The following is a 22339-nucleotide window of genomic DNA, read 5'->3' as shown; positions in this document are numbered from 1 at the left end:
CGGGGGATTAATAAAGTATTTGTGATTCTGATTCTGAAGTGTTTTGCTTATAAGTTGTTTGCATTTAGCTAAAGTGTGATGTTTGTCCTCATATTGCAATAGCCTGTTTAAAGTGATCATATAACAACTAATCAGTACTGATACTGTATGCTAATAGATATAGGAGTGATAATAATACAGTACATGCTTTGAATTTCTTAGATATAGCTGTGCAGTATTCTTAACAGACTGGATAGCAGCAGACAATAGAAGGCTTATTACAACCAGAAGAGACATGAGACTTTTATTTTTTAGAGACTTGAGACTTGACTTGGACTCGTGACCAAAGACTTGAGACTTGATCAAGTCTCACCCCACAAAGACTTGAGACTTGACTTGGACTCGTGACCAAAGACTTGAGACTTGACTTGGACTTGCAAAAAAAGACTTGTGAACATCTCTGCCTTAACCTCACTGAGCTGAGGTTATTTGAGCCTCTCAGGAGAGAGCTCTCTTCCACCTGGTTGTAGAAAAGCTCTTTAAATTCGTTAGCATAGCTAGCTAACCAGATGCTAATAACAACAGATCGCCACTGTGCTTACAACTAAAGACACAGCCACGCAAACACTGCGGCATGTGTACGGCTCCTTATGGGTATTGCAATATGTTAAGGGCTGGAGCGGCGTTCCGGTGCTCTCTGTCAGCACTCCTTTCAGACGAGACATATACCACGTGAAGACACGTTACGCTCGTGTTGTGTTCAAGGAACCTGTCCTTGGCCAGGAAAAACAGGTACTCGCTTGTTTAATTATTTTTGCGGTCTAGATTTCTTCTTCTTTTTTGAAGTGAGAAGTTGTCCGTCAGTCGGACTGACGGACGGACTCCCTCCCCCCCACCCCCAAAACGAAAACTCTTCGGTTCTCCACGAATTACGCAAGTCACCCAAATCAGCGTTAAAAAAGCGGGAGGCGCCGACAAATCCCCTATTAATGTATTGATTATAGCTCCGGGTCGGTATAGGTCGGCGTCTGGGTCCGGATCCAGACCGCGGTCCGCCTGTTGCCGACCCCTGCTTTAGAGCGACCAAGAAGCTAAGAGTTCTTCATCATTGCCTTAGTGGGAGGAGTTGGGACATGTTGACCTCTCAGGTGTTCAACAGGTTTACCCGCTTCATACCAGACAATAACTGCACACAATGTTAATGAATGGGAACTCTAACTAGAGTACAGTGAAGACCACTCCCCAGAATACTTCATGAAAGAAAGCTCAATTGTTGAAAGCAATAATAAAACATTCCCCGTCCCTCTGGGTTTGAATGCATTTTTAATTTTGAGTAGCACGTTAAAGTTAAATTGGGATATTATAGGTTTTCATTTAAACTTTAGGCAGACCAAGAATGGCCGACTGTGTGTAGATGTGTGTGAACGTTAGGCTATGAGCAGGTGTGTGACCGGCTCTGCCTCTATGAATGTGTGTGAATGGCTGCCAATGTAAAAGCGCTTTGATGGGTCGTAAAGACTGGAAAGGCGCTGTATAAATCCAGTTCATTTACAATTCAACTGGACACAGGTAGGCATAGTTGGAATCAAAATGAGCCCAGAGGCCTGGGAGAAGAGGCTCCTTGAATGTGGTGTGAAAGGTGTACAGGTGACTCAGTGTGTTAGAGGAGACTCTGTAGAAGGACAAAGTGCCAGCAGGCCAGTCCAGATACACCCCGATTCTCCTGACGCCACGATGGGGTGCTTCCCACACCTTCTTATCGGCATGGTATGCCCTAAGAGAGTGGTCGAATAACGACAAACCTTTGCCAAAACACCAGGATTTTGAATCATACCCAAACTTTCTGCTTTTTCTTTGAACTATCTTGTATGCAACAGCAGCATAAACAGACTGCTTGCCATCGGTGCTCCACTCGACCTCCCAGTAATGGCACCCAGATAACTCCTCTTTGCACAACACCTGTGGGCATTTTCCGAACCTCTCTGAATGAGGAGGATAATTCTGCGATGCTCCACGTGTTGCCTTTTTGTTTCCGTCAGACAGAGTGAGAAGGTTGTTGGCAGTGTTTGGGTCCAGGTGGAGATCACAGGCATCTGATGGAGAAAACATAACAAAGTATCTTATCAGTAACTTTGATGGTCAAACTGCTGGAGAACTCATATTTTTGACTTAAAAAAGCCTGACTTACACCAGATCAGATCTCTCTTGTGTTTGATGGTCTCCACAGAAGAAGGCTTTTGAAAATCTTCAGTGACCAGTTGGCCTTTCTTGTAGTGGTAGATGCTTGCTCCTTTGTATTTGGGATTGGTTTTGGCCGTTATGAGGAAACGGAATTTGCTGTTGTTCTTCAGCCCTTTGGAAGCACCCTGGAGAAATATGGCTTTTTCTCTCATTGTGTTCAGAAGTTCTTCGGAGTAGTACCACTTTTCTTCATGGGTACTTCGAAACTTGGTTGATTTCAAGAAGTCAGCCATCTCATCAAGGTAGATATCACCCTTTAGCATGGAGGTGAAAACAAAGCACAGAACATCATCTACACCTGAAGCAAGGACCTCTCTGTCCAGCTCGTTCTGGTTCAGGACGATCTTTACTCCCTCCATGGTGTCGACAAAGGACTTGATGATGTTGATTTCTCTCTCTTTGTTACTCAGCCACTTGGTTAGTTTTTCATGTTTGAAGGGTGACTTGTGCCCGTCTTCAAAGACTTTTTCCAGTGAGCTCTCATCTTCCTTTCCTTCACGGATGGAGGGAAGTTTCTCTGCCATGGCTTGCTGGAGGTTGGTTTTATAATAACCACACAGTTTGAGGAAAGTGCTCAACTCTTCCTGAAGCACGGGGAAACTCTCTACCACTTTGTCTTCCAGAGAATCGTTGCATCTCATGTTTGTCCCCCTTAACTCCTCCAGAGCTTTCTGCGCCTTCCTCACTAACTCGATGCCGATATCTGTCCTCACCCCACTAGCTGCAGGTTCAAACCGTTTCAGTGGCATCAGCCAGACCTTCACTGGCACAGCTTTCTCTCCCTTTGTTCCCAGTAGATGTGGAAGTTCTACATAGGTCTTCATTGCATCTTGAAATGTTGCTGGGTTGCTTTCAAGAATGAAGTCTCCATAGAATTTGCAGGATAATTTCTCAGTCAGGGCTTTCTCTTCATCAGTCAGCTCGATGCCAACACTTCCCTCAATATTTAAAGTAGGAATCTTCTTTATCACAGCTTCCATGCTGCCCTCTATCTTCTTAACCTCGCTGGCTTCTAACTTCTCACTGTCAAACACAAAGAAAGCATTTGCCCCATACAGGATGCCTGTGACTACATGAGTGGCCAAGCCCTTCTCAATAACCTCCATCTGTTTGGTGTCCAGGGTCACATGATCAATTGACAACTGTTTGAACTTGGTGGTAGCTTTGTACTGAAACGTCACTCTGCTCTGATTCTGGAATTTCTTCTCATCATTCAGATATTCAGCAGATCCTCCAACTTCTATCAGTCCACACAGGAAACTGAGCTCCAGAGAAGCATCAATGTCCATCAGAGTGGTCTTTGATTTAATGGGGTCAGATGCAGACATTTCAAAATAACTGCTGTGCTGAGGGGTTGTTTTTGGAGTTTCAGCATTCCATAATTTGAAACCTAAATAAACAAAGACATAAATAAACATGAAAGCACATGTTTTTCAGGTCAGTTCAAAAAGGAGTGATGCAGAAATCTCAAAAGTACTGCCGGCCTGAGTTTGTTGTTCTACTTTTAGAGTTTCAGCATTCCATATTGTGAGACCTAAATAAACATAAACAAAGACATAGACAAAGTGTGCAACTCGATTTTGACAGGATAACAACTGGAGACTTCTAGAATTGTGTGAGTAACATTCTGTTTTTAGATTTCTCTGTTTCAGTGTGTGTGTGTGTGTGTGTGTGTGTGTGTGTGTGTGTGTGTGTGTGTGTGTGTGTGTGGTGTGTGTGTGTGTGTGTGTGTGTGTGTGTACTCTGTATCAATGCTCTGTAGTTGATCTGACTGGAATTGTGATTTCAAAACTCAAAACCGCTACAGTATCTGTCAGGGAGAAACTTGGGACAAGTCATTTGACGGAAACCTTAAAAGTGAACTAACTGACTGCTAGGGTTAACTTTGATTTAAACATTTGTAGAATACTAAGAGCTTTATTGAGTAGGTGTAACTGTATTAAGGGTTAAACTCATAACTTTATAACTTAGGGTTTAATGTAATTGTAAAACCATTGGGCCACTTAAAAGACAATAACAAGTCAGGAGGAAGCCAGTCTAGATTTCCTTTAAAGGGCCACCAGCTGCAGAGAGTTAACTAATTAAAGGGGCGTGGCCCCACAGCTGTGAGAACTCAGCAATCAGGTGTCCATTTTAGGTAGCTCTTTCCTGGAGCGTCAGCTTCAGCGTCAGACAGGCTAAGACATTAGAGTCCTGCGGGAGTAAGACTGACGAAGACATTGGAGTCCTGCGGGAGTCACGAGGGAGGCAAAGAGGAGGCAAATCCTACTTTGATTGAGCTAAGTATCGCTGGTGATTTATTTTATTTGGTTGTTTAGCCCCTCATGCTATAATCATGTGTATTTTCTTCATTCCTGTTTATGTGTCTTCTCTCAATTATCACTGGCCCCGTGTATCTCCTAATCGATATAACCGGCCTGCTCTCGTCTATCCCACATGCTCCACTGAGATCCAACATCTAGTTTCAGGTGGCCTGTGGAACTGCCAGTCAGCTGTTCCTAAGGCTGACTTCATCTCTGGCTACGCCTCCCTGCAGTCTCTGGATTTCCTTGCTCTCACTGAGACCTGGATTACTCCATCCAACACATCCACCCCAGCAGCTCTCTCCACTGCATATTCCTTCTCCCATACACCCAGACCCACTGGCAGAGGAGGTGGCACTGGTCTCCTGCTCTCTCCAAAATGGAGCTTTTCCCTCTTCAAGCTACCTAACTTCACTCCTTCCACCTTTGAATTCCATGCCGTCACAGTAACCCATCCTATACAATTAACCATTGTTGTTCTCTACCGTCCACCAGGCGCCTTGGGGGACTTCTTGGAGGAATTAGATAATCTCCTCTCACTCATCCCTGAAACTGGCCCTCCCGCTGTACTTCTCGGAGACTTCAACCTCCAGACAGGGAAGATAGACGAACTAACATCTCTGTTAACCGCCTTTGCTTTCTCACTGTCTCCGTCCCCACCGACTCATAAAGCTGGCAATGTCCTTGATCTCATATTCTCAAGGAACTGCGCTACTTCTAACCTCTCTGTAAACCCGCTCCACACATCCGATCACTTCTTCATTTCATTCTCTCTACCCCTTTCCAAACATAACAAACTAATCTCTTCTCATCCTGCACCTGTCCGCCGTAACCTTCGCTCCCTCTCCCCCTCTACCTTTGCCTCATCGGTGCTCTCAGCCCTCCCTTCCTCTGACTCGTTCCAACTCCTACCTCCAAACTCTGCTGCAGAAACTCTCCTCTCTACTCTCTCATCCTCTCTGGACTCTCTCTGTCCTCTCACATCTCGGCAGGCTCGTCAGTCCCCTCCTGCTCCCTGGCTAAATGATGCACTGCGTGCTAATAGAACCGTCCTTCGGACAGCGGAGCGGAAACGGTGGAAATCCAAACACCGTGACGACCTCCTAACCTATCAGGCTCTCCTCTCCTCTTTCTCTGCTTCGATCTCTCAGGCAAAAAGCACTTTCTTTCAAGATAAGATCCAATCTTCCTATTCCAATCCTAAAAAACTATTTTCCATCTTCTCCACCCTCTTGGACCCTCCCAAAGCCCCTCCCCCTCCTCACTTCTGTCAAGCGACTTTGTTACCCACTTTGAAAAAAAGGTTGATGATATTCGCTCTTCTTTTTCTGACTCACCTCTACTCACCGCTGGGTCACCAGACCTTCCTTCCACCAACACACTGACCTCCTTTTCCCCTCTCTCTCCAAGTGAGGTTCTTACCCTCATTACCTCGGCCCGCCCTACCACCTGTCCTCTGGACCCTATCCCTTCAAACCTCCTTCAGACTATCGCTCCTGATATTCTACCGTTTCTCACCCATTTCATCAACACTTCTCTAACTTCTGGTCACTTTCCAAACAGTCTCAAGGAGGCAAGAGTAAACCCTCTCCTAAAGAAACCCACTCTCAACCCGTCTGATGTTATAAACTACAGGCCTGTCTCTCTCCTCCCGTTCCTGTCTAAATCACTTGAACGCGCTGTCTTTAAACAACTCTCCTGTTATCTCAATCAGAACAACCTTCTGGATCCGCACCAGTCTGGTTTCAAGGCAGGTCGCTCCACAGAAACTGCTCTCATTGCTGTCACGGAGGAACTGCACACTGCCAAAACTGCATCCCTCTCCTCTGTCATCATCCTGTTGGACCTGTCTGCTGCATTCGACACGGTGAATCATCAGATCTTCCTTCGCACTCTCCAAGAACTTGGAGTTTCAGGCTCTGCACTTTCCCTCCTCACCTCATACCTCAAAGACCGTACCTACAGAGTGACTTGGAGTGGGTCCGAGTCTGACCCTTGTCAATTAACTACAGGGGTCCCTCAGGGCTCTGTTCTTGGTCCCCTCCTCTTCTCCTTGTACACAAACTCGCTCGGATCAGTCATTAGCCCGCATGGTTTTTCTTACCACTGCTACGATGACGACACCCAATTAATTCTGTCCTTTCCCCGCTCAGAGACCCAGGTCGTCGCACGCATCTCTGCTTGTCTAGCTGACATCTCTCAGTGGATGTCTGCTCATCACCTCAAGCTCAACCTTGACAAGACTGAAGTGCTTTTCCTTCCGGGAAAAGATTGTCCCACTCTTGACCTAACAATCAACATCGACACCTCTGTTGTTTCCCCGACTCAGACTGCAAGGAATCTGGGTGTGACCCTAGATAACAACCTGTCCTTCACTGCAAACATCGCTGCTACAACCCGTTGCTGCAGATACACGCTTTACAACATCAGGAGGATACGTCCCCAGCTGACCCAGAAAGCCACTCAGGTTCTGGTCCAGGCTCTCGTCATCTCACGCCTAGACTACTGCAACTCCCTCCTGGCTGGTCTACCTGCATGTGCCATCCGACCTCTGCAGCTCATCCAGAATGCAGCGGCTTGTCTGGTCTTCAACCTTCCTAAATGTTCCCACACCACTCCGCTCCTCCGCTCCCTTCACTGGCTTCCGGTAACTGCTAGAATCCACTTCAAGACACTGGTACTTGCTTACCATGCTGCGAATGGATCTGGCCCTTCGTACATCCAGGACATGGTTAAACCGTACACCCCAGCATGTGCACTCCGCTCTGCATCAGCCAAACGGCTCGCTGCACCCTCGCTGCGAGGGGGACCCAAGTTCCCATCAGCAGAAACACGTGGGTTTGCTATCCTGGCTCCAAGATGGTGGAATGAGCTCCCCATTGACATCAGGACAGCAGATAGCTTGCACACCTTCCAGACTGAAAACTCATCTCTTTCGACTCCACTTCGAGCGATAGATTTATTAACAAAGCACTTATATACTAATAAAGGACTGGCTTATCTAAAGCCAGTTGAGTAGCACTTGAAATGTTTTTGCTCTATGAAACCTGATGTACTTATATGATTCTGTTTTCTTCAAGTTTGTATTTTATTGGTCGAACGCACTTATTGTAAGTCGCTTTGGATAAAAGCGTCAGCTAAATGCAATGTAATGTAATTTAATGTAAAATAAGCATGAAAGCATACATTTTTCGGATCAGTTCAGCGCAAACACTTTTGTTTATATAAATTCTAGGGTTAGGGTTAAAAAAACATGCAGAAATATTAGGGCTGTCAAACGATTACAATTTTTAATCAGATTAATCACAGCTTAAAAATTAATTAATCAGATTAATCACCATTCGAACTATGTCCAAAATATGCCATTTCTTGATGTATATTGTTGTGGGAAAGATAAATGAAAGAAGGCGGATATATCCATTTAACATAAAGTATGTATGTTTATTATAACATTGTTCTGTGTGTCAAAATGAAAGACATCCCACACACCTATCAATCATCAAACCGTGGGGTCTTATTTCATTACGTGTTGATTTCTATCAACACGTAATGTTGTATCGATGTATATAGAGATGCAGCAAAAGTATTCTCCGTCGGGTCTTCCTGCAACAACACCACGCCGTTATCTTGATTCTGATTGGCCAGAAGACATTATCAAAGATGTTCTATTGAGAAGACGATCACTACGTGACAAAAGTTTTCAAAACCGTTTCTGGTCTTTGGTATTTCCAGACAAGTGGCTGAAATCAATCTTACTAAGTGCTGTCTGTGCAATTTACTCCGCGAGTTGGCAGACTTTATTTAGCTGACTTTAACATCATTTTTCATGGTGGGGCTAAGCCATTTCTTGGTATGGCTGTAGCCTACCCCAGCCATACCCTGGCGCTGCCACTGGTGGGATGTATGGGGCGGGCCATTCTGCACATGCGTTATGCGTTAAATATTTTTAACGCAGTTAATTCAAAAAATGAATTACCGCCGTTAACGCGATAATTTTGACAGCATTGATAAATTCACATAAAACATATAATTTCAAAGTTGTTCAGGTTGCACCTTCCTATCATGTGAGAGGTTTTAATAAGCAGAGTATGTGTGTGTGAAATAAATTCAGACTTCTGAGAAATAATTCTGAGTTTTTATTTGAGTTCTAAGATTAAAGTTATTCTAAGAAAAATAAAAACATTTTTTTTTTCTTCTTATAATTCTGAATGTAAGGTCAGTATTCTAAAACTAAATAATTCTAGAGTACGGATCGATTTCTTTTTTCGTGCTGAGATTAAAGTTATTCAGAGAATAATCGGAAAATCTCAGTAACCTGACTTTTTTCTTAAAATTCTTAGTTTAACCACAGAACCCAAAACAAACGCACTTTTGGTCAGATCTCAAAAAACGTTTCACACTCTTCCGTACTCTAGCATTCTTTAAAATCTGAATTCTGAGGAAAAAAATCAGAATCCTGAAGAGTCCTCCTCAGAGGAGATCTAACCAAAAGTGATGTTTCTTTTTTGTTCTGAGTTTAAAGATCTTCTGAGAAAGAAAAACAAATCCCAATCCCTAATCCTTTCAAGCATTCTTTAAATTTAGAACACTTAATTAAAAAAAAAAGTTCAAAAATCTGATAGCATCAGAAGCCTGACTTTTTTCTCTGAATTCCTATTGAAAAAAGATTAATCAGAAAAAAAATCCCTTTTGGTCAGATGTTAAAAATGCTCAGATATATCCTTAATTCTTGTTTGTTCTACGGTCAGTCAGAAAGGCATAATTGTCCCTGGGCAGGCAATAGCTAAAAACACAGATTTAAGATCAAATGCATAGAAAATACAATCTACTGACAAAAGCAGTGAAACATATCCAGATATACACAGATGCACGACAAAGAGAGAAAATAAACAACTCTCATAACACACAACATTTAAAATGGCATGACAACAAAATGATGAAAGTTTTGTGACAAAGTGAAGTCTTACCTGGAATCAATGTATCTCTCCGGGCATCATAGAGCATCCCTAGGGTGAAAGGTCGTCCCAGAGCAGCAACTTCAATGTGATCTGAGGCCATTTCTCCAACCTGTTGAGAAGAAACAACACAGACTTCAGAAACTGATTTAAACGTCTGTTAAGGAGTAGGAGTGTTGAGAGTTAATAACACTTGGAGTCTGACTCTCAACTGTGCTTAGTAATGCAGTATTTCCCTGCAGACACTAATCCAGCTGCTGTTTTACACAGAAAAGTAAAGTTTTTATTATAAATCTATATATATAGTCTGTTAGTCCTCACCTGGTTGTGTAGATCAGCAGAGTTGTGTGAGGGTCTTCTGACTTCCAGCGGGAGCTTCAAGTCTGCAGGAATGTGGTGTTGTGAGGTGACTTATATTCTGTCAGATACTCTCCTCCCCTGAGCTCCTGTCACACACCTGAACACACCTGCCAAAACTGTTCTTATTGTGACAGGCCTTGGCAAGAAAACACATTCCTGATGTGATAAACAGAACAACTAAATGTCCCTTGTACCTAGGAATGCAGAGACACTCCCTGACACTGATTGATAGTCAACACGCCCAACCGCCCTCTCAGGTCAGCTGATCAACTGCTCCTGAACGTGCCCAGAACCAGGGTTGCGTTCCAATAGTCCATTTAGCTTAGGAACCTTCCTAACGGAGTGAAATGACCCGGAAGTCCCTCAGTGGCAGCCATGATAAGTGCTGATTCTCTAGATGAAAGGAAAGGAGGTTTCAAACTTCCTTTATAACCTCCTTTAGCTTAGGAACCACTGGACCTCCCTAACCGAGAGGAGAGGAGAAAATGCTGCCCCACAATGCATTGCAGCCGCAGCATTTGCCGTCACTCAACAGTCGGCCGTTCACGGAAACAACCGATTATGACGGAGAAATGATATCATGAAAGTTACGGTGCTTATTAAGCTTTTTAAAACGTATGTGGTAAGTTGCCAAAGTGCTTTGTTCTGAACGTTCATCAGTATTATAATCAAAGAGAGAAATATGAACGTTAGTTTTTACTGAAATGATCAAATAAAGTCAACATCTCACAGTCTTTACTGAGCTGTGGGGTTTGTTCAACTTTTAAAAGATGTTTGAATGGTGATATACACAGAGATAGATGTTAAGGACTAACGTTTATAATAAATACATCTGTATTGATTTAAGATCTTTTCATCAATCATACGTATTGGGATCATTTGTATTAATGTGGACCGGAGGGAGAGGGGGACGAGCAGAAGTTTCACTTTCCTTTTTATTTCAATTCCAGCTTTGGTCCTGAAGAATCTGTTTCTCTGTTGTCCACGTTCATAAAGCATAAAGCAACAGCATCAGAGCACAGAGTCTCTAGATGAGTTCACAGGAGTCCCTCGTTCTTATTGAACATCCATGTTGTAGTCCGCTGTATAGAGAACTGTAGTTTCCATGGTTACCCCACAGCAGCAGACGCACATTCAGGACGTCCGCTGGCGCATCAGAAACACGTGGGATAGTGAAAGTGCAGTCTCTTCTCTAAAGCACCGCAGTCTCTTCTCCTAAGTCCTTTTGAATTCTCCTATCCACTATCCCTTAACCCCGTGACCTTTCACTCAGAGGTCAAGGAATAGGAGATAGGGTTAGAATTTAGGAGCTGATTTTTGGATTATCGGAACGCAACCCCAGTCAAAGCTCAGAGGGGGCGGTGGCTTCTCTGTCGCGGCTCCCACACTGTGGAACAATCTGCCCCTGCCAAGCCCCCAGGTAGTGCGCCGGACTCAGATGAAAATATTCGTGCTGGCCAAACGGCGGTACTACACTTCCGTTTGGTTGCCAGGCCCGGAAACACTTTTTCCCATTGACTTACATGGGGAAAGAGTGGTCTGTAACTCGTTGGATAATTTTTTTTAAACTAAATAAACTACCCAGTATGAACACTTGTATAGCCCTTATTAAAAACATTCGTTCCTCAAGTTGTAAAAATGTGCTAATAACGTTATTCTGAGAGTTATTTCCCTCTGCATTATGAACGCGCATCTAATCCACGGGACCGCGCCGCCCGGCACGTTCATGTTACGTGTCCCGACCAATCAGAGCACACTGTGCTCACAGGGTGGGGCTGGAGCTTTTGGAGCTACAACGAGCCGTTAAAGGCAGAGAGTGAAATTCAGTGAATACACGTAGTTTACAGAAATGCTGTGAGGAACCAATGTGAGTTGCGTTTATCTTTACCCATGGATGCACAATAAGAACGGATCCATATCGTCTCACTGCCATCCCACGGAGCTGTAATAATGGATATATTGCACATGTTTGCTGTAATTCATTATCATACTACATGGGCTGAATGATTAAATCTTGTACCGTAAATGTTGTATTAAATAAAGTTAATATTGCCGACATTATTAACGTCCCTGTAGCTTCGTATTGCACTAAGAAGCTTATTGCACTGTATATAAATATATATATATACAGTGCAATAATAATTTCATGCTAAATGAAGCTCTGTTGGATATCACTAGATCATTACTAGCTAGCCGCTAGCTGCTAACTGCCGCCTCGTTCATATCAAATCCATGATAACAACAATCCATTACCATGCTGTCATGAACGCGCGGTGCTGTTACGTGTACGCAAATTGACGTGCTTGATGTGAACGAGCATTTTGGTTAAAGTTGCGCATGCTCTATGAGTAGCACATACGGGTACTTCTCAGGCATGCCGGGTAATCTGTGACGTTTCGTTCTCTCAAAAGTTGGGCCATTTTATCATCATGCGCCAATGAGCAGCTCTCATAGGAATGAATGAGGCCCCGCCTCCCACGCTGTATCCAGTTCTTATTATACATCCATGGCCCCTGCACATCAGACAGGCCGCTTTTAAATCGCTTCTTAAAACCCACCTCTTCTCCTTAGCGTATTAACATATTTTAGAGTGTTGCTTTTAAAGTGTCTATTGTTTGTACTTGTACTTGTTTTATGGTGTGTGCGCTGAGCTGTGTTACTTTTTGTATGTTTGTTTGTTTATTTGACTTTCCAGCACTTCGGTCTGGAGGTTTTAAAGTGCTTTACACACAAAGCTGTATTGTATTGTATGCTGGCCCTGGCACTTCACCCTACGCCTGAAATAGCAGAAAACTGGTTGACATGTTATTTCTGGAATACAGTTCAATGTCAACACAATCAAGCCAATGCAGCTGATTGTGAAGCTGGCAGGCCTTCCAGACATACCATGGAGGGTAAGAATCAGAATTAGGTGCTGTTTATCAGTGCTTCCCTATGTATGGCACAAAGCACTATAAGCACCTGGATGGTGCTCTCAATACGAACACAACAAGTTAGATGTGGAACACTGGACACTTCTCACAAACGATATGGTTGCTAGCTCGTTAACAGCTAGAAGCAGATCAGGGCAGAGCAGGTCTGGCAGATCCGAGCCAAGGCCACGCAATGGATATCCACACTCTGCAACTCTGATGAAGGAATTCATGTTTGTTGGAGACTCTTATGTATTCAACTTGACCAACCAATGCGTGAATGCACTAGATTAAAGTGTTCCCTCGTTTTCTATCTAAACATTAAATTAAAAAGGCCTTAAATTAAAGGTCAAAAACAAACTCGAGGAACAAGGAAGTGAACGAAGACAGAAAACAAAGAAGGGCCTTTCCCTTCTGATGCTGAAGGTAATGTACGCCAGGTGTGCGTTGTTAGGAATGCAGCATCCCTGCAGAGCTGCTTCAGAGTCGGGAGGCAGAAACACAAGCAGCTGGAACAAAGACATTCAGACCGGTTCAGAGAAACAAATGCATAACTGAGTAACTTGTCAAACTGCAGATCATCAAAGAAGATATATGACAGATCAGCATTCAAACATTTTACACGAATAACTGAACTATTACATTAATGTAGCGTTTGTAACACTACATACTGATATACACCTGAACATCAGCAGGAGAGGACTCTTTAAAGTAGAGACACTACATACTGATATACACCTGAACATCAGCAGGAGAGGACTCTTTAAAGTAGAGACACTACATACTGATATACACCTGAACATCAGATATAAACAATATAAAAGATTTCTGGATAATTAAATGTTCTAAAAAAGTCCCTAATACTTCAGTTAGTAGCAGGACTTCTCCCACCTCGGACAAAGCTTGACATTTGAACCAAAAAAGGTAAATGCAACGGATAACCCTCATTTGTATCTGATCAAGAGGCATACACTGAAGGGACATTTACCAGTATACAATGAATGTGAAGGACTTGCCACAATTCTTTGATTTGACCCCGTTAGTCAGAATATAGTGGATGAGACACTTCTTCCAGAATACAATAAATAACAACAACTGGCCCTCAGAGTAAAGTCAGGTCTCTTTATTAAAGCACAGAGTGAACATATCCAGATGTTGAAGTGTTACAGGAATCTGATGTTGCTTCATCTTTATAACCATCAGCAATATTTCCAACTACATGGTGTTAACAGTGATTCTCTCAAACAAAACAAGTTCTGCATTTTTCTTCATGAGCTGTGAGTTCTGCATAAAGAAGGAAATAAACAAATGCTGAAATAAGCGATAGGATATTCCCAACATAATCAAAATGATACATTTAACAAAACAGATATTCTTTGTCTTTGACTTAAACTATGATTTCATATGTCATCATTCTAATGTTGATAAAGCATGTCTAATCTTGACCTCAGAGAAACCCACCCACACCGGTTTCATGAGAGAAAAGACTCCTCTTGTGTTCTCTAAATATAACTCGCTTTAAAAAAAGACAAAGCAAAAGCAATCGGCTCTTGAAGTACCTTAAGTCCTAAAATAATGAGCATAAATTCAACAGAAAAAGCAACTATTGTTCCCCATTATGTTTATATTGTATTTCAACATCAGTTTTGACAGAGCGATTGCCGGATATATAATGCTTGAGTATATGTTACTACGATAGAAAGTTCCTATGAAGAAATATGTTCAACTGTTCGTAAAGCATCGACTTCAAACAGTTTGAGAAGATGATGAAATCAACATTTACTGATAAACAAGTCACTTTTTAATATCCTCGTTTGTTCTGGTCGCTCTGGGTTTGAATGAATGTTTGATTCTGTGGAGCACGTTAAAGTTAGAATGGGATGTTAGGTTGCATTTCAAACGTTAGAGCGACCAAGAAGCTAAGAGTTCTTCATCATTGCCTTAGTGGGAGGAGTTGGGACATGTTGACCTCTCAGGTGTTCAACAGGTGTACCCGCTTCATACCAGACAATAACTGCACACAATGTTAATGAATGGGAACTCTAACCAGAGTACAGTGAAGACCACTCCCCAGAATACTCAATCATACAAGCTCAATTGTTGAAAGCAATAATAAAACATTTCCCTGTCCCTCTTTGAATGCATTTTTGATTTTGAGTAGCAGGTGTAAGTTATATTGGGATGTGTGTAGATGTGTGTGAACGTTAGGCTATGAGCAGGTGTGTGACAGCCTCTGCCTCTATGAATGTGTGTGAATGGCTGCCAATGTAAAAGCGCTTTGATGGGTCGTAAAGACTGGAAGAGCGCTTTTAAATCCAGTTCATTTACAATTCAACTGGACACAGGTAGGCATAGTTGGAATTATGATAAGCAAAGAGGCCTGGGACAAGAGGATCAGTGAATTTGGTGCGAAAGGTGTACAGGTGAGTCAGTGTGTTAGAGGAGACTCTGTAGAAGGACAAAGTGCCAGCAGGCCAGTCCAGATACACCCCGAATCTACTGAAGTCACCAGGGAGATGAGTTGCATCCAACACCCTCTTTGAGTCATGGTATGCCCTAATATGGTTTTCTTTGCCGAAACACCAGGATTTTGAATCTTGCCCAAACCTTTTCGTGTCACTTTTATTTCCGTCAGCTCCCTTGTATGTAACAGCTGCAAAAACAGACTCCTTGCCACTGGTGCTCCACTCGACCTCCCAGTAATGGCACCCAGATAACCTCTCTTTGCACAACACCTGTCGCTGTTTTCCAAACCGATGTGGGTGAGAAGGATATTTCTGATCTTTTCCATATGTTGCCTTTTTGTTTCCGTGAGACAGAGTGAGTTTTTTGTGGGCAGTGTTTGGGTCCAGGTGGAGATCACAGGCATCTGATGGAGAAAACATAACAAAATATCTTATCAGTAACTTTGATGGTCAAACTGCTGGAGAACTCATATCTTTTACTTAAAAAAGCCTGACTTACACCAGATCAGATCTCTCTTGTGTTTGATGGTCTCCACAGAAGGAGGCTTTGGACGTTGAAAGTCTTCATTGACCGGCTGGCCTTTCTTGTAGTGGTAGATGCTTGCTCCTTTGTATTTGGGATTGGTTTTGGCCGTTATGAGGAAACAGAATTTGCTGTTGTTCTTCAGCCCTTTGGAAGCACCCTGGAGAAATGTGGCTTTTTCTCTCATTGTGTTCAGAAGCTTCATCGGAGTAGTACCACTCCTCTTCATGGGTACTTCCTAACTTGGGTGATTTCAAGAAGTCAGCCATCTCATCAAGGTAGCTATCACCCTTACGCATGGAGGTGAAAACAAAGCACAGAACATCTTCTACACCTGAAGCAAGGACCTCTCTGTCCAGCTCCTTCTGGTTCAGGACGATCTTTACTCCCTCCATGGTGTCGACAAAGGACTTGATGATGTTGAGTTCTCTCTCTTTGTGATCCAGCCACTTGTTTAGTTTTTCATGGTTGAAGGGTGACTTGTGCCTGTCTTCAAAGACTTTTTCCAGTGAGCTCTCCTTTTCCTTTCCTTCACGGATGGAGGGAAGTTTCTCTGCCATGGCTTGCTGGAGGTTGGTTTTATAATAACCACACAGATTTTGGAAAGTGCTTAGGTCTTTTCGGACCTCTGGGAAACTCTCTACCACTTTGTCTTGCAGAGAATCGTTGCATCTCATTTTTGCCTCCCTTAACTCCTCCAGAGCTTCCTGCGCCTTCCTCACTAACTCGATGCTGATATCTGTCCTTACCCCAGTAGCTGCAGGTTCAAACAGTTTCAGTGGCATCAGCCAGACCTTCACTGGCACAGCTTTCTCTCCATCTGTTCCCAGTAGATGTGGAAGTTCTACATAGGTCTGCACTGCAGCTTGAAATGTTGCTGGGTTGCTTTCAAGAATGAAGTCTCCGTGGAATTCGCAGGATAATTTCTCAGTCAGGGCTTTCTCTGCAGCCGTCAGCTTGAGTTTAACTTTCCCCTCAATATTTAAAGAAGGAATCATCTTTATCACAGCTTGCATGCTGCCCTCTGTCTTCTGAACCTGGCTGGCTTCTAACTTCTCACTGTCAAACACGAAGAAGGCATTTGCCCCATACAGGATGCCTGTGACTACATGAGTCGCCAAGCCATTCTTGATGAGATCTCTTTGTTCTTGGCTCATCACTTTGAGTTGAGTCACTGACAACTGTTGGAAGTTGGTGGTAGCTTTGTACTGACAGGTCACTCTGCTCTGATTCTTGAATTTCTTCTCATCATTCAGATATTTGGCAGATCCTCCAACTTTTATCAGTCCACTCATGAAACTGGCCTTCAGAGAAGCATCAATATCCAGCAAAGTGGACTTTGATTCAGTGGAGTCAGATGCAGACATTACAAAAGTACTGCCCTGCTGACGGGTTTGTTTTACTTTTAGAGTTTCAGGATTCCATAATGTGAGACCTAAATAAACATAAACAAAGACATAAATAAGCATGAAAGCAGTTTTTATTTGAGTTCTAAGATTAAAGTTATTCTAAGAAAAAGAAAAACTTTTTTTTTTCTTCTTATAATTCTGAATGTAAGGTCAGTATTCTAAAACTAAAGAATTCTACAGTACGCACGATTTTTTTTTCGTGCTGAGATTAAAGTTATTATTATTATAATAATCGGAAAATCTCAGTAACCTGACTTTTTTCTTAAAATTCTTAGTTTAACCACAGAACCCAAAACAAACGCACTTTTGGTCAGATCTCAAAAAACGTTTCACACTCTTCCGTACTCTAGCATTCTTTAAAATCTGAATTCTGAGGAAAAAAATCAGAATCCTGAAGAGTCCTCCTCAGAGGAGATCTAACCAAAAGTGATGTTTCTTTTTTGTTCTGAGTTTAAAGATCTTCTGAGAAAGAAAAACAAATCCCAATCCCTAATCCTTTCAAGCATTCTTTAAATTTAGAACACTTAATTAAAAAAAAAAGTTCAAAAATCTGATAGCATCAGAAGCCTGACTTTTTTCTCTGAATTCCTATCGAAAAAAGATTAATCAGAAAAAAAATCCCTTTTGGTCAGATGTTAAAAATGCTCAGATATATCCTTAATTCTTGTTTGTTCTACGGTCAGTCAGAAAGGCATAATTGTCCCTGGGCAGGCAATAGCTAAAAACACAGATTTAAGATCAAATGCATAGAAAATACAATCTACTGACAAAAGCAGTGAAACATATCCAGATATACACAGATGCACGACAAAGAGAGAAAATAAACAACTCTCATAACACACAACATTTAAAATGGCATGACAACAAAATGATGAAAGTTTTGTGACAAAGTGAAGTCTTACCTGGAATCAATGTATCTCTCCGGGCATCATAGAGCATCCCTAGGGTGAAGGGTCGTCCCAGAGCAGCAACTTCAATGTGATCTGAGGCCATTTCTCCAACCTGTTGAGAAGAAACAACACAGACTTCAGAAACTGATTTAAACGTCTGTTAAGGAGTAGGAGTGTTGAGAGTTAATAACACTTGGAGTCTGACTCTCAACTGTGCTTAGTAATGCAGTATTTCCCTGCAGACACTAATCCAGCTGCTGTTTTACACAGAAAAGTAAAGTTTTTATTATAAATCTATATATATAGTCTGTTAGTCCTCACCTGGTGAAGTTGTGTAGATCAGCAGAGTTGTGTGAGGGTCTTCTGACTTCCAGCGGGAGCTTCAAGTCTGCTGGAATATGGTGTTGTGAGGTGACTTATATTCTGTCAGATACTCTCCTCCCCTGAGCTCCTGTCACACACCTGAACACACCTGCCAAAACTGTTCTTATTGTGACAGGCCTTGGCAAGAAAACACATTCCTGATGTGATAAACAGAACAACTAAATGTCCCTTGTACCTAGGAATGCAGAGACACTCCCTGACACTGATTGATAGTCAACACGCCCAATCGCCCTCTCAGGTCAGCTGATCAACTGCTCCTGAACGTGCCCAGAACCAGGGTTGCGTTCCAATAGTCCATTTAGCTTAGGAACCTTCCTAACGGAGTGAAATGACCCGGCAGTCCCTCACTGGCAGCCATGATAAGTGCTGATTCTCTAGATGAAAGGAAAGGAGGTTTCAAACTTCCTTTATAACCTCCTTTAGCTTAGGAACCACTGGACCTCCCTAACCGAGAGGAGAGGAGAAAATGCTGCCCCACAATGCATTGCAGCCGCAGCATTTGCCGTCACTCAACAGTCGGCCGTTCACGGAAACAACCGATTATGACGGAGAAATGATATCATGAAAGTTACGGTGCTTATTAAGCTTTTTAAAACGTATGTGGTAAGTTGCCAAAGTGCTTTGTTCTGAACGTTCATCAGTATTATAATCAAAGAGAGAAATATGAACGTTAGTTTTTACTGAAATGATCAAATAAAGTCAACATCTCACAGTCTTTACTGAGCTGTGGGGTTTGTTCAACTTTTAAAAGATGTTTGAATGGTGATATACACAGAGATAGATGTTAAGGACTAACGTTTATAATAAATACATCTGTATTGATTTAAGATCTTTTCATCAATCATACGTATTGGGATCATTTGTATTAATGAGGACCGGAGGGAGAGGGGGACGAGCATAAGTTTCACTTTCCTTTTTATTTCAATTCCAGCTTTGGTCCTGAAGAATCTGTTTCTCTGTTGTCCACGTTCATAAAGCATAAAGCAACAGCGTCAGAGCACAGAGTCTCTAGATGAGTTCACAGGAGTCCCTCGTTCTTATTGAACATCCATGTTGTAGTCCTCTGTATAGAGAACTGTAGTCTCCATAGGTTACCCCACAGCAGCAGACGCACATTCAGGACGTCTGCTGGCGCATCAGAAACACGTGGGATAGTGAAAGTGCAGTCGATTCTCTAAAGCACCGCAGTCTCTTCTCCTAAGTCCTTTTGAATTCTCCTATCCACTATCCCTTAACCCCGTGACCTTTCACTCAGAGGTCAAGGAATAGGAGATAGGGTTAGAATTTAGGAGCTGATTTTTGGATTATCGGAACGCAACCCCAGTCAAAGCTCAGAGGGGGCGGTGGCTTCTCTGTCGCGGCTCCCACACTGTGGAACAATCTGCCCCTGCCAAGCCCCCAGGTAGTGCGCCGGACTCAGATGAAAATATTCGTGCTGGCCAAACGGCGGTACTACACTTCCGTTTGGTTGCCAGGCCCGGAAACACTTTTTCCCATTGACTTACATGGGGAAAGAGTGGTCAATAACTCGTTGGATAATTTATTTTAAACTAAATAAACTACCCAGTATGAACACTTGTATAGCCCTTATTAAAAACATTCGTTCCTCAAGTTGTAAAAATGTGCTAATAACGTTATTCTGAGAGTTATTTCCCTCTGCATTATGAACGCGCATCTAATCCACGGGACCGCGCCGCCCGGCACGTTCATGTTACGTGTCCCGACCAATCAGAGCACACTGTGCTCACAGGGTGGGGGCTGGAGCTTTTGGAGCTACAACGAGCCGTTAAAGACAGAGAGTGAAATTCAGTGAATACACGTAGTTTACAGAGATGCTGTATGAGGAACCAATGTGAGTTGCGTTTATCTTTACCCATGGATGCACAATAAGAACGGATCCATATCGTCTCACTGCCATCCCACGGAGCTGTAATAATGGATATATTGCACATGTTTGCTGTAATTCATTATCATACTACATGGGCTGAATGATTAAATCTTGTACCGTAAATGTTGTATTAAATAAAGTTAATATTACCGACATTATTAACGTCCCTGTAGCTTCGTATTGCACTAAGAAGCTTATTGCACTGTATATAAATATATATATATACAGTGCAATAATAATTTCATGCTAAATGAAGCTCTGTTGGATATCACTAGATCATTACTAGCTAGCCGCTAGCTGCTAACTGCCGCCTCGTTCATATCAAATCCATGATAACAACAATCCATTACCATGCTGTCATGAACGCGCGGTGCTGTTACGTGTACGCAAATTGACGTGCTTGATGTGAACGAGCATTTTGGTTAAAGTTGCGCATGCGCTATGAGTAGCACATACGGGTACTTCTCAGGCATGCCGGGTAATCTGTGACGTTTCACTCTCTCAAAAGTTGGGCCATTTTATCATCATGCGCCAATGAGCAGCTCTCATAGGAATGAATGAGGCCCCGCCTCCCACGCTGTATCCAGTTCTTATTATACATCCATGGCCCCTGCACATCAGACAGGCCGCTTTTAAATCGCTTCTTAAAACCCACCTCTTCTCCTTAGCGTATTAACATATTTTAGAGTGTTGCTTTTAAAGTGTCTATTGTGTGTACTTGTACTTGTTTTATGGTGTGTGCGCTGAGCTGTGTTACTTTTTGTATGTTTGTTTGTTTATTTGACTTTCCAGCACTTCGGTCTGGAGGTTTTAAAGTGCTTTACACACAAAGCTGTATTGTATTGTATGCTGGCCCTGGCACTTCACCCTACGCCTGAAATAGCAGAAAACTGGTTGACATGTTATTTCTGGAATACAGTTCAATGTCAACACAATCAAGCCAATGCAGCTGATTGTGAAGCTGGCAGGCCTTCCAGACATACCATGGAGGGTAAGAATCAGAATTAGGTGCTGTTTATCAGTGCTTCCCTATGTATGGCACAATGCACTATAAGCACCTGGATGGTGCTCTCAATACGAACACAACAAGTTAGATGTGGAACACTGGACACTTCTCACAAACGATATGGTTGCTAGATCGTTAACAGCTAGAAGCAGATCAGGGCAGAGCAGGTCTGGCAGATCCGAGCCAAGGCCACGCAATGGATATCCACACTCTGAAGTTTCTTATAATGCATACATTTTACACGAATAACTTAACTATTACATTAATGTAGCGTTTGTAACCCCACCCCACTACTGCAAATATCAGATAAAGCATATTTCATAAATGTTAGTAATCTCACAGTTTGTTTTACTAAAGCTAACCAAAGGGTTATTTCACTTTATTGATCTGTTTTTAAGCTTTATATAAGTTTATATTTTCTGTGACAACAACATGATGTGAATAAATCTGTTCCTTCCTACATTTGCTACATTACAGAAAACAAAGAAGGACCTTGGAGAGAGGACTCTTTAAAGTAGAGACACTACATACTGATATACACCTGAACATCAGCAGGAGAGGACTCTTTAAAGTAGAGACACTACATACTGATATACACCTGAGCATCAGCAGGAGAGGACTCTTTAAAGTAGAGACACTACATACTGATATACACCTGAACATCAGCAGGAGAGGACTCTTTAAAGTAGAGACACTACATACTGATATACACTTGAACATCAGCAGGAGAGGACTCTTTTAAAGTAGAGACTCTACATACTGATATACACCTGAACATCAGCAGGAGAGGACTCTTTAAAGTAGAGACACTACATACTGATATACACCTGAACATCAGCAGGAGAGGACTCTTTAAAGTAGAGACACTACATACTGATATACACCTGAACATCAGCAGGAGAGGACTCTTTAAAGTAGAGACACTACATACTGATATACACCTGAACATCAGCAGGAGAGGACTCTTTAAAGTAGAGACCTCTACATACTGATATACACCTGAACATCAGCAGGAGAGGACTCT

At 42.5% G+C, this 22339-nt stretch overlaps 3 protein-coding genes across 3 annotated transcripts in view; 1 reads left to right on the top strand and 2 right to left on the bottom strand.

The window, feature by feature from the left end:
- The window catches only part of LOC117533364 (glutamate receptor ionotropic, delta-1-like), a 99140-nt gene that overhangs the window by 52692 nt on the left and 24109 nt on the right, over positions 1–22339 (top strand). The window lies entirely within an intron of this gene.
- Positions 1402–10195, bottom strand: LOC117533363 (stonustoxin subunit alpha-like). The gene is made up of 4 exons (XM_034197058.1): positions 9800–10195; positions 9491–9590; positions 2168–3610; positions 1402–2072 (listed from the first exon to the last, which is right to left on the bottom strand). Exons 2-4 carry the CDS (start codon positions 9579–9581, stop codon positions 1528–1530), a joined length of 2079 nt encoding a protein of 692 aa, XP_034052949.1. The 5' UTR covers positions 9582–9590; positions 9800–10195; the 3' UTR covers positions 1402–1527.
- Positions 13853–22339, bottom strand: part of LOC117533361 (stonustoxin subunit beta-like) — a 42771-nt gene continuing 34284 nt past the window's right edge. The window contains 5 exon segments of the mRNA XM_034197057.1: positions 13853–15619; positions 15715–15943; positions 15945–17173; positions 18050–18149; positions 18359–18499. Coding sequence (XP_034052948.1) covers positions 15075–15619; positions 15715–15943; positions 15945–17173; positions 18050–18140 — 2094 coding nt within the window. The 5' untranslated portion in view covers positions 18141–18149; positions 18359–18499 and the 3' untranslated portion in view covers positions 13853–15074.

Source organism: Gymnodraco acuticeps, unplaced genomic scaffold, assembly GCF_902827175.1.
Source record: "Gymnodraco acuticeps unplaced genomic scaffold, fGymAcu1.1, whole genome shotgun sequence".
Lineage (NCBI taxonomy): Eukaryota > Metazoa > Chordata > Actinopteri > Perciformes > Bathydraconidae > Gymnodraco > Gymnodraco acuticeps.
The sequence above is the reverse complement of the archived record's forward strand: the minus strand, read 5'-3'. Positions and strand labels throughout refer to the sequence as shown.